At 43.1% G+C, this 14,693-nt stretch overlaps 1 protein-coding gene across 1 annotated transcript in view; it reads left to right on the top strand.

The window, feature by feature from the left end:
* Positions 1 to 672: 672 nt before the first annotated feature.
* flvcr1 (FLVCR heme transporter 1) overlaps positions 673 to 14,693 on the top strand; it is a 31,411-nt gene continuing 17,390 nt past the window's right edge. Inside the window, exons 1-3 of the mRNA XM_028820503.2 lie at positions 673 to 1,566; positions 10,032 to 10,176; positions 12,951 to 13,091. Coding sequence (XP_028676336.1) covers positions 895 to 1,566; positions 10,032 to 10,176; positions 12,951 to 13,091 — 958 coding nt within the window. The 5' untranslated portion in view covers positions 673 to 894. The remainder of the gene's footprint in view (positions 1,567 to 10,031; positions 10,177 to 12,950; positions 13,092 to 14,693) is intronic.

The raw sequence follows: 14,693 nt of genomic DNA, 5'->3' as shown, positions 1-14,693 counted from the left end.
GTAGGGGTCTTAATATTCTTTTCCTTATAAAGAAGACACCACATGTCGTGTCTCGAGATACCACGGAGAAGGTCCTCATCCATACCACGTGAAGGGGGTCATTGTAGCGGTATCTGAGTGGCATCAGGCGCTAGTTGCACGGATTCCTTTAACTGGAATTAGGCTTTTAGTTCTAAAGATGCTGTCCGTGATTTACTGCTTATAAAGTGACGCCCATGTCTGACTGATCCGCACTGCATCCCCCAACCCCTTGACAGCCTCGCCCAGTCCCGGACAAAGCCACCGTGTCATTGTGACGACTGACTGACCCCTGGACACGTGTCGCTTGAGGATTGCAAGTCGGGGGACAATAAATATGACACGAGCATTTATTTTAAATAAAGCCTTCTGTCGTTGATGTAAATGCTGCCATGTATATTTCAAATCTGTGTAAAACTCAATGGCGGATTAATTCTGCTCGACATTGTAAACGTTTTTGCTCTGAGATGTTCGTGTCATCTGTCTAATTCAGACTGAGAGGTTTTATCAGCACTGAGGACAGCGGCTCGCGGCTCGGACGACAAACTCTTCGAGAATGGAGGTGTTCGTCACCTCATGCCTGCTTGTGATTGGTCGTCAGAAGATCGTCCTACTTTTGCGCTGCCTCGAGCCGCCTCGCCATTCGGAGCCCCGCCCGTATCCGGATGCGTGCGGGCGGCACTTGAAGTGTAGAACCGGTTCTCGTGCGCGGAAGCGATGCCATTGACTCCGCTCGTGCTCTGTACTGAATAGACGAGAGGGAGAAACAATTGGACTGCCATGTCGGAGGAACCGGCACGGATTCTACCTTCTACACCTGCTCGTCCCGCCGCCGTTTGACGATCCATCGGCCGACTGACTCCGGTCGCCGGCATCATGGTAGCTAGCGACTTGCGGGAGCACCAACCGCATGGGTGCGCGTCCCCGGAAGGCGAAGGCTCCCTGGAAGCAGACAGCAACAAAGATCCAATACATTCAAATGAGAGCACCCCGCTAAATTCGACAAACAACGATCTTCAAGTCCATGTGGCGGAAACCCGAGGAGCAGAGCCGGAACCCCCGGCCGATGAGAGCCAGGCCATGTTGTCCGGGCAGCACGAATCACCGCAAGTCAAGCTGTACTGGAGACGCTTCGTGGTGCTCACGGTCTTCAGTCTGTACTCGCTGGTGAACGCCTTCCAGTGGATCCAGTACAGCATCATCACCAACATCTTCACCCACTTCTATCAGGTGACCAACGACAAGATCGACTGGCTCTCCGTCGTCTATATGGTAGCCTACGTGCCTCTTATATTTCCCGCGACATGGCTGCTGGATACGAAGGGACTCCGAATTACGGCGCTCCTGGGCGCGGGACTCAACTGTGCTGGCGCCTGGATCAGGTGCGCCAGCATCCGACCCGATTTGTTCGCTGTCACCGCCGTGGCGCAGACTGTGGCCGCGGTGTCTCAAATCTTCATTCTGGGACTGCCCTCCAGGATCGCGGCCGTGTGGTTTGGACCAAAGGAGGTGTCCACTGCCTGCTCTGTTATGGTGCTGGGAAATCAGGTAAGGGCTTGGTGGCATGGGCGAGCTGGTGGAGCAGTTCAGACCCATGGCAACTTTGTGAAACAAACCAGGAATACTTTATTATCCACACAATATAAACATGCGTCATGTTCAAGCTCTTTATTTAATTCCATGTGTAGTAAATTACAGAAAAACATTCCACAACATTCAGTTGTGAGTGTTTCAGTCCTTTAGTAGTCTTTAACTTACTTGGCGTCCTTCTTTGTTAACATAACCAACACAACAGAACTAGATATGTGTGGGCAAAGGGCTCGATTCAGTTTTAAGTCTCATCTGATACACATTTCACACTGAGTAATATTACTGTGCACTCACCGCACACTTAGTGCTTCTTAATAGGATCCATTTTGCGTGGCAGACCAGAGGCTTAAGCCCAGGGGTTGGTGGGGTACAGATTTGGGCTTTAGAATGAGCTGCTGCACAGTAAAGCTGGCCGCCTGCTTTCCTACTTTGTTCACTGTGTAGGGTTTTCATGCGCTCTTTGTGTCCTCTCTTACTCAGGACACCCAACTAAAGTTCATTGGTGACTCTGAATGACCTTGTCTGGTGTTGGCTCCAGCTGTGTGCGCAGTGGGACTGGGAGGGAAGCGACCGTATGGGGGCTGTTTTCAAATGTGATCACGTAAACTGATTCAACAGGGCAGCAGACACTCCGTGTGGAGTTACCCCTGGCACTGTGCTTCATGATGAAGTCCATTTGGGATGCAGGGCTACGATGGATGGGTGGGGGGTTCAGGGTGCAGTGTTTGAGGTTTACAATCAGTTGTACAGTAAATTGGGCCAGCTGCTTTCAAAATGGTTGACAGGGACAGTCTGCTGTAATAATGAAGAAGGGACCGTTTCAGTGGATTTGAAGAAAGAAAAAAACAGAATTTCACTTTCTTATTCTGGTGACACCTTCACCCTCATCCTTCACCTTTGCTAATAATTCTGTTCCTGGATTTTACAGAATTAAAAACACAGCTAAGAAAGATGACTTGCTTGGCACAACACAGGGTGGAGTGAAATCTATGAAGTGAGATTTCAGTACAGTGCCTAGAGAAAGTATTTGGACCCCTTCCCCTTTGACACATTATGTTAAAATCATTTTAGATATTTTTTTTCCTTCTCATCAAGTAACACTCAATGCCCCCGAATGACAAGACGTAAACAGGATTTTAGACATTTTTACAAACTTGCTCACTCGGCACCGCACACCATCAATGACGTTCTTCATCACATGGCGTACATAACACAGCAATCTCAAACCTGCTTAGTGTCCTGCTCCACTGACAGATTGAGGAGATCATTCCTCCCCCAAACTGTGCGACTCTTCAGTTCCACCCTGGGGGGTAAATGTTAACATTATACAAAGTTATTGTCTGTTTTTACCTGCATTATTATTACTCTTTCATTTAATATTGTTTTTTTTGTATCAGTATGCTGCTGCTGGAGTATGGGAATTTCCCCTTGGGATTAATAAAGTATCTATCTATCTATCTATCTATCTATCTATCTATCTATCTATCTATCTATCTATCTATCTATCTAGTACCATGGGGACAGAGCCTAGCCTGGCAGCACCAGAAGCAAGGCAGGACATTCTAATTTGTATAATGTGAGCCACTTAATGTCCCACAGGGTCAGAAGTGGGGACTGCGCATATGAAGTGACATTTTATGTTGCGGTCTTTCTGTTTCTTTAGCAGACAAGTCGCTTCACAGCATCACTTGGGTCAACGGTGGCAGCTAACTCTATACAGTGGTATTATATTTAGTGTGGCCCATCCTCACATCCTCAAATGGGCTTAACCCAATTCAGGGTCTCCGTGTGGCAGTGTTGGGTGCAAGGCAGAAATCAGCATTGTAGAATTATTGATTAATCAGGAGGCGGAGTGGTGACTCTGAGGCTAGGGATCTGCACTGGCAGTCAGAAGGTTGCCAGTTCGAATCCCGTAAATGCCAACAGGGAGTCTGCTCTGTTGGGCCCTTAGCCTGCAATTGCTGAGCGCTTTGAGTAGTGAGAGAAGCGCTATATAAATTGAAAGAATTATTATTATTATCAATGGGTAATCATTTGTGTTGTCATTTCTACATGCTGCTGTGATCGAAATGTATGCCAATCCCCTTAAATGAAAGTCTGCAATGACCTCTGAATTGTTTGATTTATTATTTTAAACTCTGGAGCAGAGGGGTAAATCGAGGAGAAAATGTGCCTTTGTCCCAGATGGTATGGAGAGCACTGTGGTCCTTCAGCGTTGCGAGCTCAGCCCACCCTGTCACTGATGGGGACCCAAGTACTTGTAGCAGTGTGCCAGCTCCACATGCACTCCCTGAATGCTGACCGGACGCTGAGGGTCTTCGGTACGTCAGTAAGCAGTTCTTCTGTTTTGCTGATGTTGAGTTGCAGATGATTCTTCAAGTTCTCCGCCTGACTACCTTGTCAACACACCCCATTAATGCAGAATAGTTGGAGGATTTCTCTGAGTGATGTGACCTGCTGTTACGTTTACGTAGGATGCACAGAGAAGGTGACAAGCCTGTGCCTTGTAGAGCTCCAGTTTTGCTCACATAGCCCCTGAGCCTCACAAATTGCGGCCTGCCAGATAGATAGTCCATCATCCAGGAGAGGATAAAAGCCTTAATACCCTAACAGGCCTGTTAGCTTTGTCCGGCATTGTGGAGCAGATTGATGATTGGATCTTCCACTAAAGTGTTTGTCTGGTGGGCAGACTGCAGTGGTGGGTCCAAGTGGTCTTTCACAAGAGGACTCCTGTAGTCCAAAATCAGCCTCTGGTCCCTGCATCAGTTCACAGCTGTGGAGTGCGAGTTTTGGCACAATAAAGTGGCACACTCCTGAGACGTGTAGGGAGTTGGCGCTGGGACTGAATGTTTGACTTTGTGGACTGTACGTTAGTATTGACGTGTGTGCGGGTTTGTGTTTCATCAGACGGGCCTTAGGCCTGAACCTGTGAAGTTATGTTATATGTTGTTTAAGTCCACATCTGACAGGTGATGTGTTATGCTTGATGTCACACAGACAGCGTATAATGGACCAGTATTTACATAATGTTTAGACGACTGGAGCAGCATTGCCATGGTGCATTCATTCAAATGTATATGTAAATGGCACCAGTGAGAGTAAATAAATAAAATGTGACATATTTGACATTACTTGGGTAGTCTCTCTCCTCAGATGTTTCTTCTTTGTTTTCTGCCATGTCTTTGTCTTTTTCGTGTTCCTCCTACTGTTTCCTGTTTTACAAGTTTCTTCTGTTCATTGGCTGCTTTTAAAATTCAAAGAGGTGAAAGCCGCCAGGCCACAGTAAAATGAGACGTTTCATTTTTGAAAAGCCACCAGGCGCGCACTGTTATGGTAACCGGATGTCCGCAGAATGTGTTATGTTTGAGGCGCGAGTGCCGGGTGTGACTGGCAAACGAGTTCAGAAAAAAAGGAAAGATCAGAGAGAAACTAGTAATGGAGGACACCCCTGGAAATTATACAGCTCTTTGGAAATCCCCCAGAAGAAGGCTACCAGTAATAGTCGTTCAGTCATATTAAGAGCAGCACTTGCACGCCTGCTTTTCTGATGTTTTCCGGGTCAACAGGTTACCTTTCAAAGATTACTGAGTGGTGAAGTTGCAAACCGCAGCAGTGCAGCCTGCCGATGATGAGGTGCACATTCTCTGCCTCTCTGCTTTTCAGTTTGTGTTTTGTTCTTCATGTCCTTGTCAGTTTGAAGATCAGACTGACCGAGGCTCTCACGGGTCGCTGGTGTTCCTATTGATTATGAGGGGTGCGGATGTCACGGCTGTTATTTAAAATACAAGCAAGGATTTAACATTTTAAGTTTAGGGGAGAGCTGATTCACTGTGGGAAACATTGCCTCCAAATTCTTCCGTGTCCAGGGACACGCCACAGTATAAGGAGGGATTGTGGGTCCTGGCTACTCCATTACAGGATCACAGGGGGCCTGTAACAATAGCATCAGCATGCAACCCAGCATGGAGTACTAGTCCTTCTTAGGCCTCACTCACTCACTCACTCACTCGTATCTTACAGGGCCGGTTTAGAACCGGTGGTCCACTAAACCTGCACGTGGGATGTTGGGGGAAAACCACAGTTGACAAAGACAACATGCAGCCAGGAGCTGACATTGTTGTGCAGCAACACCAACCACTGCTGCCGTTGTATCTGTTATGTCCATCCAGCCTTCCATCTTCTGATTCTGCTCATTCCATTTAAGGTCATGTGATGGAAGAGTGGATCAGAATGCGGTGCCAGTCATTCGTCGGGCACACTGACTCGTACAAAACCAAGCAAGAGCAACTTGTCACCTTTATGTGCCCTGACCACAATGCTTCAGACTTTTCATTTTCTAGACCTGTCAGACAGGCCCTCACAATAACAACTGGGCACAAGGGCAGGAGCTATTGGCTGATAAGATGCCAGGGCTCTTTGAGGGGGCACTCAGTGCATGTCTTTAGGTGGTGAGAGGAAACTGGACCCCCGGGGTCACAGGGAGAACATATGAGCCTCAAAGAGAGTGTTGTCGAAATTTAAAATAAAAATTAAAACTTGAGAGAAAGTGTGTTTCTTTTAGAACCTCTTTAAGTCAGAAAACCAGACAGGAGGAAGCGCGTTCTTCTGTCTTTAATTTCTCTTCACGAAGAGCAAGACCCCTGTCTACTAAGGCATTGTGCCCTAAGCAGAGGTGTCGCAAAATGGCTCCAGAACAAAGACAGAGACTCGTACGTATTGATGACTGAATTTACATAACCATCCTGACCTTTACTCTTATTGGTTCATTGGCTTAAACCACCTGAATATTTATTTGATTGGTTAAAGGACTTGAGATGTTTTCAGCAGAGAGCACAGCCGGCTTACACACCCAAAATAAAAGTCTCACTCTACTACATTCTTGTCCTTCCATATCTCTTCAGTTCAGCTCTTATTCATTTATGGAAAACTGTGCCCATGCCAGCTGTCAGGTCTTGTTGGGCACATGACTTTCTGAAACAACCAGGTTAGAACACTCTTTTCCACTTTACATAACCCTTTCAGCTGTCTCTTCATGCCATTTCTAAGACGACAGGCTATATATTTCTTTTTAATGTGTACTGCTTTCAAAACACTTAATTTAGAAACATCTTCCTTTGATTCTCTCACAAGAGCCGCCATCACCACTCCGAAGCTGTGTGGTGCCAGCTATTGTGCTGCCCAGGAAGAAGAATTCGTAGAGGTTCATTTTAGTTTGTCTCCTGTTTTAGGGTGTTATGCATATACAAGTAGGTAAAGTTAAAATTAAAATTGAGAATAAACTGTAAACTTCAAAACAAAACACTTTACTGTCGGCACAAGTATATTGGCATCTGTAGACTTAAATGACCTTCTGATATCTGCCTGATGCCGATCAGGGTCACTGAACCCTTGTCTGTCTACAGTAGTTTACCAAGTAAGCTCCAACTTCCCACAACCATGAACTGGGTAGGAACAGGATGGGTGGATGGATGGTTCTTAAAACTCCTTATGGTGGTAATTAATATCTGTGAGTGCCTAATGTCTGTGATGTGATGGAATTATCTGATTATGAGAATGTCAGTGAGGCAAATGTCTCTTGTCCTGTCTAGGCACGAATATTAAAGCCCGGGGTCCAGACACTTGAATGGACTACACAGAGACTCTCTTATTCTGCCTGTTTTGTTTTTGCATAGGTGTTGTTTGCATTGATGTTATTTGCATTTGAGCTACTGCTGTGGTGTCACACATGTTTTCTTAATTAAAGGGGTGAAGTGTCTTGAGGTGTCCATTTGAACTCTGGCTGTCTGCACAATAGTCCAAAAGTCTAGGCATGGTGCTCCTAAAGTGAATGAATTTGTGCTGGTGTGGCCGTGGCACTGGTAAGAAATAAGCACATGTCTTACCTTGGATTAGTAACATAGAGGTAAGCAGGTGGAGCTGTGTCTGTAATGACTCGGTAGTGAACATGGTGGCACAAAATGACAGAAAATTAGGGTTAGGGTTGAGTTGGTCTCCCAAAATAGGCCTCACCCTAGACAGCCATGCCCCAAACTCTACCTGGAGGCCTTAGCCTGCCTAGATCCCAAAAATAGGAAACAAGAGTTTAAACCTGAGAAATAGTTTTAAATGTGTCACAAACACATTCAAGGGTTTAAAGAACAAGGCCAATGAGGAGTCTTTATAAATAAAGGATTTATTTATATTAAACAAAAGAAAAATGAAAATAGCAGAGCAAGGGAAAGCAAAACAGCAAAAAATGAGGCAAAGTTGAGGGATGGGTGAAATTTGTGATTGATGTGAAGTTGCAGCAGCAGCTTTCGCTCAGTAATGGGGGCTAATTCGAAGTCGTGTTTAGTTTATAATTTATTTTCTCTCATTTCTGGTTATCTTCTAATATCATAAACAATACATGGCTTTAAACTACTGGTTTTTTTTTACTGCTTTTTTTTTTTTTTTTCAAAATTTGTGTTTTTTTTCCAAATCCGAGTGTTTAAAAAATGTCCGTCCATTAATTATATATTCGTAATACTCTATGACTATTAAAAACCACAATTGAGGTGGACATGTGTTCAAGGTGTATTCTTGCCAGCTCATTTTAAATCAAGTCCTTTTTAATCAAATTAAACTGTGGATGTTAAAGGAGGTTAGGTTAGCAACAGCACCCCCTCTTGACTTGGGCTGGAATTGCTTACCTGCTAATGTCCCCTAAACACACGTGCTTGACACTTAATAAAGACAAAAGTCAAACTCAACACAATCTCAAACAAACTTGAAATGTCATAAAATAATAAATGTCTTCTGTAAAGATGTGACAGCATTGTAAGAGTCCGTGTACGTGCAAATCGGGCAGGAGATGCAGGAGATTTGCCCCCTTGAACATTGTGAGAGACGTAGACATTCACATTTTTGTTTGTTTTGAAACGTGTAACGCGAGTAAAGAAATCCTCGTCAAGCCAGTAGATGTAATGTGACTACTTAAATTTAAAAAGCGTTACACGCCTTTATTACTGGCAAATGCAATTTAATTACTGTAACGCATTACTTAGCACCATGTCACCTCAAAGTCTGACGCCTAGGAAGCAGAATGGTGCCAAAGTGGTGGGTCAGATGTTTAAACAGCCATAGACATAAGAACTCCAACAAATATTACTGCGTGGCTTTTGTTTCCTTTTATTTCTCATACATCCTGGAACTTAACAAAGTGAATGGAAATATTTGCTGACAATTCATCATCCATCCATATTCCAACCCACTTGCCCAATTTAGGTTTATAGGTTCCTTATTGTCCCATGTATGGAATTCAGTGCTATTCTAGCTTGCATGTCCTTGTCAACATGTAACACGTCACCACTCAGCAGCACCTGTAGTAGTGACGATAATTATCTGACCACGAAATATCTGTCTTCCCTTTCTGAAAATCTCAGAACTGTAGTGTCCTTTGATGTCTGTCCGTCTGTCTGTCACGGGTCCATAGGCCCACTACTGGTACGTGTGCAGAGTCCAGTGAGATTCTGGGTTACTTGTGCTGATCTACACGCTCCACTGCCGTTATTACTGAGTAGAACTACCTGATCTCAAAACTTTGGTGCTCCTTACCTGAAAATGTTTTAACACATTTTGTCAGAATGCTGGAATGATAGGAAAGCACAAGCATTTTAACAAAATGCCCTTTAGTAATATAACGGCTTACTGTAGTGATCATCGTCCTGAGGTACTGGTGTTCACTTTTACAACTCAAGCACAATGTGACAGGTTGTGTGTAAACATAAATGAATTCAACATAACTATGAGAAACCACATATTCAATTAGAAATTTGTACATTTGATGTATAAAAGTGATTACAAAATCAAACAATATATAACAGGCGATTTGAATATACACCATAGCTTGCAGGGGCAAAGTGCCAGTCCGGGCTGCATTAGTTACAAGGCAGTAAATAAACAACCACGCCAGCTCATTTTTTTTCACACACGCCTCCCCCTCAGGCCAATATAGAGTTCTGCACACGTTTGGTTTCCATACTGGAGTAGAACCTGGTAGAAGGTTTACACTGCTGTCTAGTGTGACTCAGGTGTGCCAGCTTAGTATCTGTGTCATCCACATTCAGCTCCTTGCTAGTCACATTTCATTTTCATCTGTGGCCACTGGTGAGATTTCTGCAATGTAAATCAACTGCTGGACAGCTTTGTCTACAGTAAATTATTTTAGCATGGCGCCTAGTAAGTCATTGCTTTTAGAGAAGCAGAGGGATGCGGGCCAGGATTTGAATCTATTTGGCCTGAAGGAGCAGGATGAGCTGAGCAGAATAAGGATCTTAAATGGTGAAGAGCAGTTCTAGAGTAGTGAAGGGGCCACGTGGCGCCCACCAGTTTCCCTGAAGGCGTTTACTAACACTGGGTACTTAAACATGTTTATGTTGATTAGACCTTTTGTGTTTCTTCAGCTTGGCGTCGCTATTGGATTCCTGTTACCACCAGTCTTGGTGCCCAACACACAAGATGATTTGGAGCTGATGGGACACAACATTGGCATCATGTTTTATGGGACTGCTGCCGTGGCGACTTTGCTCTTTGTCATGACAATCTTTGGTAAGTTATTCTCTGCCTGGTTTGTACAATAAGATTAGGTGTAGGGCTTTGATGGCAGGGCCAGTGAATCTCCAGCACAGTGAATGACCATGTTGTATAAGTTCCCAGTATTGGCACCAAGTTGGGCAGGCCGGCTATATAATGTCACAGATTTGAAACCCACTGTTGAGTCAAGTCATGTAAGTCCTGCACTGCCTTATTTTATGTCATGTTTGTAATATACTATAATATAATATGAAGCAAAATGAAACTGCGTGACCAAAACCAAAGGGGCAAGACAAAGAACAAGAGTTGAAGAGCAGGGTTCAAATTGATGCTAAAGGCTACTTGTTCAGAAGCTCACTACTACTAATAACAAGAGGGTCTGAATCCACCAAGGGATAACAAGAAAACACAATTGCTGTTCCATTAACGTGTAGCGCCATGTTGCATTAATAATAAAAGCCAAAATGGCAAAAATCATACTTTATTCATTTTAATTGAAAATGCAAAACAGATATAAGAATAAAATTCTATACATGTAAAAACCTGATAAATGCATTCACAGAGTTTTGTGTATTCTGTAATAATAAACAACGTTGTGAAGATGGTAACAGCAAATCAACAAGGTTAAAACAAAGCCAAAAGTCAAAACTAACAGTGGTGTTGAATTCTACATAATAAAGGAAGAATCGAAAATCCTAATAAGACCACCAGAGAAGAAAAAAAAAAAAAAAACATCTGAAAGAGTCCCACTGGTGCACGAGACACGATAGGTAGCGGGACAATGTTAGGGAGCACGAATAAAACACAGGAGATCCAGTCCGAAACCGCAGACTCCCACTGCTTTCAGAGAAAATAAGTAAACGACTTTACACGTGTCAGTCCCCTGTAGCGTGTGCTGCTGATGTACTCCATTGTGATTCCACAATAATAATAGAGCAGTCATATTATGTAAAGGACATGGTAGACCGAGCCACACCTTCTGAAATGGCTTCAGGTTACATGGCTTTGTATGAGGCCTTAGGGTTTGTTGTTTTTTTTTGTAATTCTCTTCATATCCAAGGCTGTGTGTGAATCAGTGGCTTGGCTTGGCTTGCCTTAACTCCATTCTCCATAGTTTGTCTCTCTTTGTCCATGTTTTATGTTTTACTAACCTCAGGGACAATGAAGACAAATGAATCCAGAGTACTAATCACCATTCTAAGAGGAGGAGGAGGAGGAGGAGAAAGGACGACTTGTTAGAGACAATCTGGAAAAACTGCATTCTCAGCTGATTTCTTTTCCCATCTACAGTACTGATTGGCTACTTGTGGAATAGACACATTTAAGTAGCTGTTGTCATGTGTGCAGAGTACAGTGAGATTCTTACTTGTGTGTCTGATCAACATGCAACGTGTCGCCAGTCTAAACCTGTCTTGTAAAATTGTTATTTTGTTAGAGAGCTCTATAAGCTATAAGTAAGGTCGAATGTTGCTGTGATTGTGGAGCTAATGTAAAACTAAAAAGGACTTCAAAACTAGGCCTCAATCTACACTATATATATATATATATATATATATATATAATATGTATATACTATGTAAAACACTAAGGGATGTGTCCGTCTGTCTGTCACGTGGTTACTCACAAACCACTAGGATTGGAACCTTGATCTTTTGGTCTTAACTGAAAGCTTATGATGTGATACTCGGTGGTAAAACAAAAATTTTGGCTTCTGGCAACTTCTGTGAACTTAACAGGGTTTGCATTCTTCTGACGGCAAACTGCATAGGGAAACTGATCAAGAAGGTAAAATGGCAGAAGGAAAAATAAGAGCATCAACATCTTCCAAGTGTAGAGCAAATTGTAGAAGTCAGTTACATGATAGGACAAAGAAGAATGACCAGCATCTGCTAAGCGTCAAATACATGTGGTGCAGCAACCTGCTGGTACTCACAGACTACTGGAGCTGACATCTGGGCAGGACCAAGTCTAATTAAAAAAAAAAAAATGAAGCCTGCACTCATGGTAGGCCTCACAGGCAAGAAGTGTGAACTTAAAGGCTTTGTGCTCTGAATACCAAAAAGTGCGTATAAATCTCAGAATGTGCGAAGGGAAACATGAAAACTCCTGGCTCAAATGGAAAAGAAGACATCTTTTAATCAGAGGCCCCCGATACACAGATTTAACATGTACAGCAAATGGTTAATCGTATTTAACAGAATTGAACATAAAAATAATTACTAAATGAGACAATATTAAACAGTAGTACAAGAAAAAAGACAAAAACATATTCCATTGGGCACAACACAAAAAATAAAATAAATTAATAAATCGAAGCAAACAAATAAAAACAGAAGCAGCTGAACCCATGGAGGAAACCATCATATAAACCATAATAACTGGCAGGCTGACCCCTGGAACCATTTGCTGTCCACCATCGAGCATTTGCCAGATGACCGTAGCTTCGGCCTATGTGGGCTTCATGGCTTGTTCATACTTGGTGGACAGTGACATCTAACTTAGACGTGACCCGACAGATATAAGAACACAAGACATTTAACAGATCGTTGCTGCATGTCATGTGCAGTCCAAGACGGCAGGTTGCACTCTTAACTTTTGTGTGTTTAATTTTTAACATCTTTCAGTAGTTTGATGTTTTCTTTGGGTTTTTTCAATAACAACTACTGTTGAATATTCTGGATCAGTTAATCATTCATTTAAATTACCAGTCTAGTTAGTTTAACCCAGTTCAAATGTTTCATATAGCTCTCTTGTTTAAGTTAATAATTATTAAACTCTTTTATGTTTAGTGTTTCAGGAAAAGCCGCCTCTGCCCCCCAGCCAGTCCCAGGCAGTCTTGCCTGCATGGACACCAGAAGGATATTCCTATCGGCAGTCCATGAAGAATCTGTTCAAGAACATTCCTTTTGTGCTTCTGATCATTAGTTATGGTGAGTGTTGGCAAGTCCTGCCTGGTGACCTTGAGTCCTCTGGAAAGGTGACGTTTTTCAGTTTGATTTGCCTCCACAGCCTGCATTAGCGTAGTATGTGGGCTTTAGGAAAATCCAGCCGGCTCCTTTGTTACAGGCCACCTCTCACGCTCACCTGTCAGAAGGCTTTGCTGAGTTTTGTCCAGATAGATTCTGTATGAGTTACTCTTGTCTTCTGATTTAAGGAGTGCATTACAATTCATGTTTTATTACAAGACCAAATTAAACTGGAGATGATAAAGATTGTCATTAATGTCACCCCACTGCATTTATGACAGGAGCTGCATGAGTGAATGTTTTTAACCTAAGAGAGAGCCACACAAAATGATTTGTCTGCCATTCATTTTAGAGGAGGACGTTTCAGCTTCACCTTGTGTGGTTCTCATTTGTGTTCCCTGTAAATGATTAATGAGATGGGTCCTTCTGTCCTCTTCATACAATACATACCAAACCCACTTAATCCAGTTCAGGCTTGTTGGGATGCTTGTGGCTGGCAATGCACAGCATATCCCGACAGTACTGGAAGGTAGGTAAGGTAGGACTAAACCATTGATGGAGTGACGGTCCATTACAAGGCACATATGCTGCCTGTTCTTACTAAATGGTGGCCAGTTTAAGGAGAATAGACACATGTGGGGATCATTGCAAGGACTCTGGGGCTGTGAGGTACCAGTACACAAACTGTCTAACTGAATTACCGTTTATATACTCGTGGATAAGTTCTCCCGCGGATAAGTCAGGACTTGATTTTATCGTTTAATTTCTGGTATCTTATAATGTCGGTCGTATAAGTCAAATGTGGAAATCTCACACTTTTGATCCAAGAGATTACGATATGCTAACGCCTACCTGAGAGAGTAACCACAGAGCACACTGCCTTTTTATTTCTATGTATTGTGCCTACATGACCACACGGTGATACCTGAACTATTCCGAAGCGACGATTGCACTGTTTTTGTGTTTTTTGTATCTCGCTCCCTCATACACCTTTATCGTAAGAGCGTCCCTTATCTACGATGGAGCGCTCAATCAGAAGAAAATACGAAGCTGGTTTTAAATTAAATGTCGTTGAAGTAGCAAAAGAAATTAGTAACTGCGCTGCTGCAACCAAATTTGATGTGTCTGAGAAACTGATACATGACCAGAGGAGGCAAGAAGAAAAAATGTAAGTGTCGCATTTTTGAACGGGCGTTTAAGTCGGAGTCTGATTTTATGATTGATTTTTCGGGTTTCAAGACCCCACTTATACGTGAGTATATACGGTAGTTAACAGAATACTCTCTCTCTCCCCCCCCGTTACTTGCCTTGCATTGTCTGTGGTTATGGCTGCATAATACACCTGTCCTATGGTCCAAACATGTCTGTTTTGGCTTAAATATTGTTAAATAAACCACTTCTGGAAAATGTTCTCATAACACAACCAGAGTGTGTTAAAAAGGAATTGAGCTTTTGAATTGAAGACCTGTGTCTCCCCTCATTTATTTGTCATTAAGCCACTAATTCAGTACTGTGGGTTTTTATTGGCATGGTGGGTAGCGCTGCTGCCTCACAGTAAGGAGACCC

Source organism: Erpetoichthys calabaricus, chromosome 15 (genome assembly GCF_900747795.2).
Source record: "Erpetoichthys calabaricus chromosome 15, fErpCal1.3, whole genome shotgun sequence".
In the NCBI taxonomy this organism is placed as follows: Eukaryota; Metazoa; Chordata; class Cladistia; order Polypteriformes; family Polypteridae; genus Erpetoichthys; species Erpetoichthys calabaricus.
This window is presented reverse-complemented; position numbering and strand designations above follow the sequence as displayed.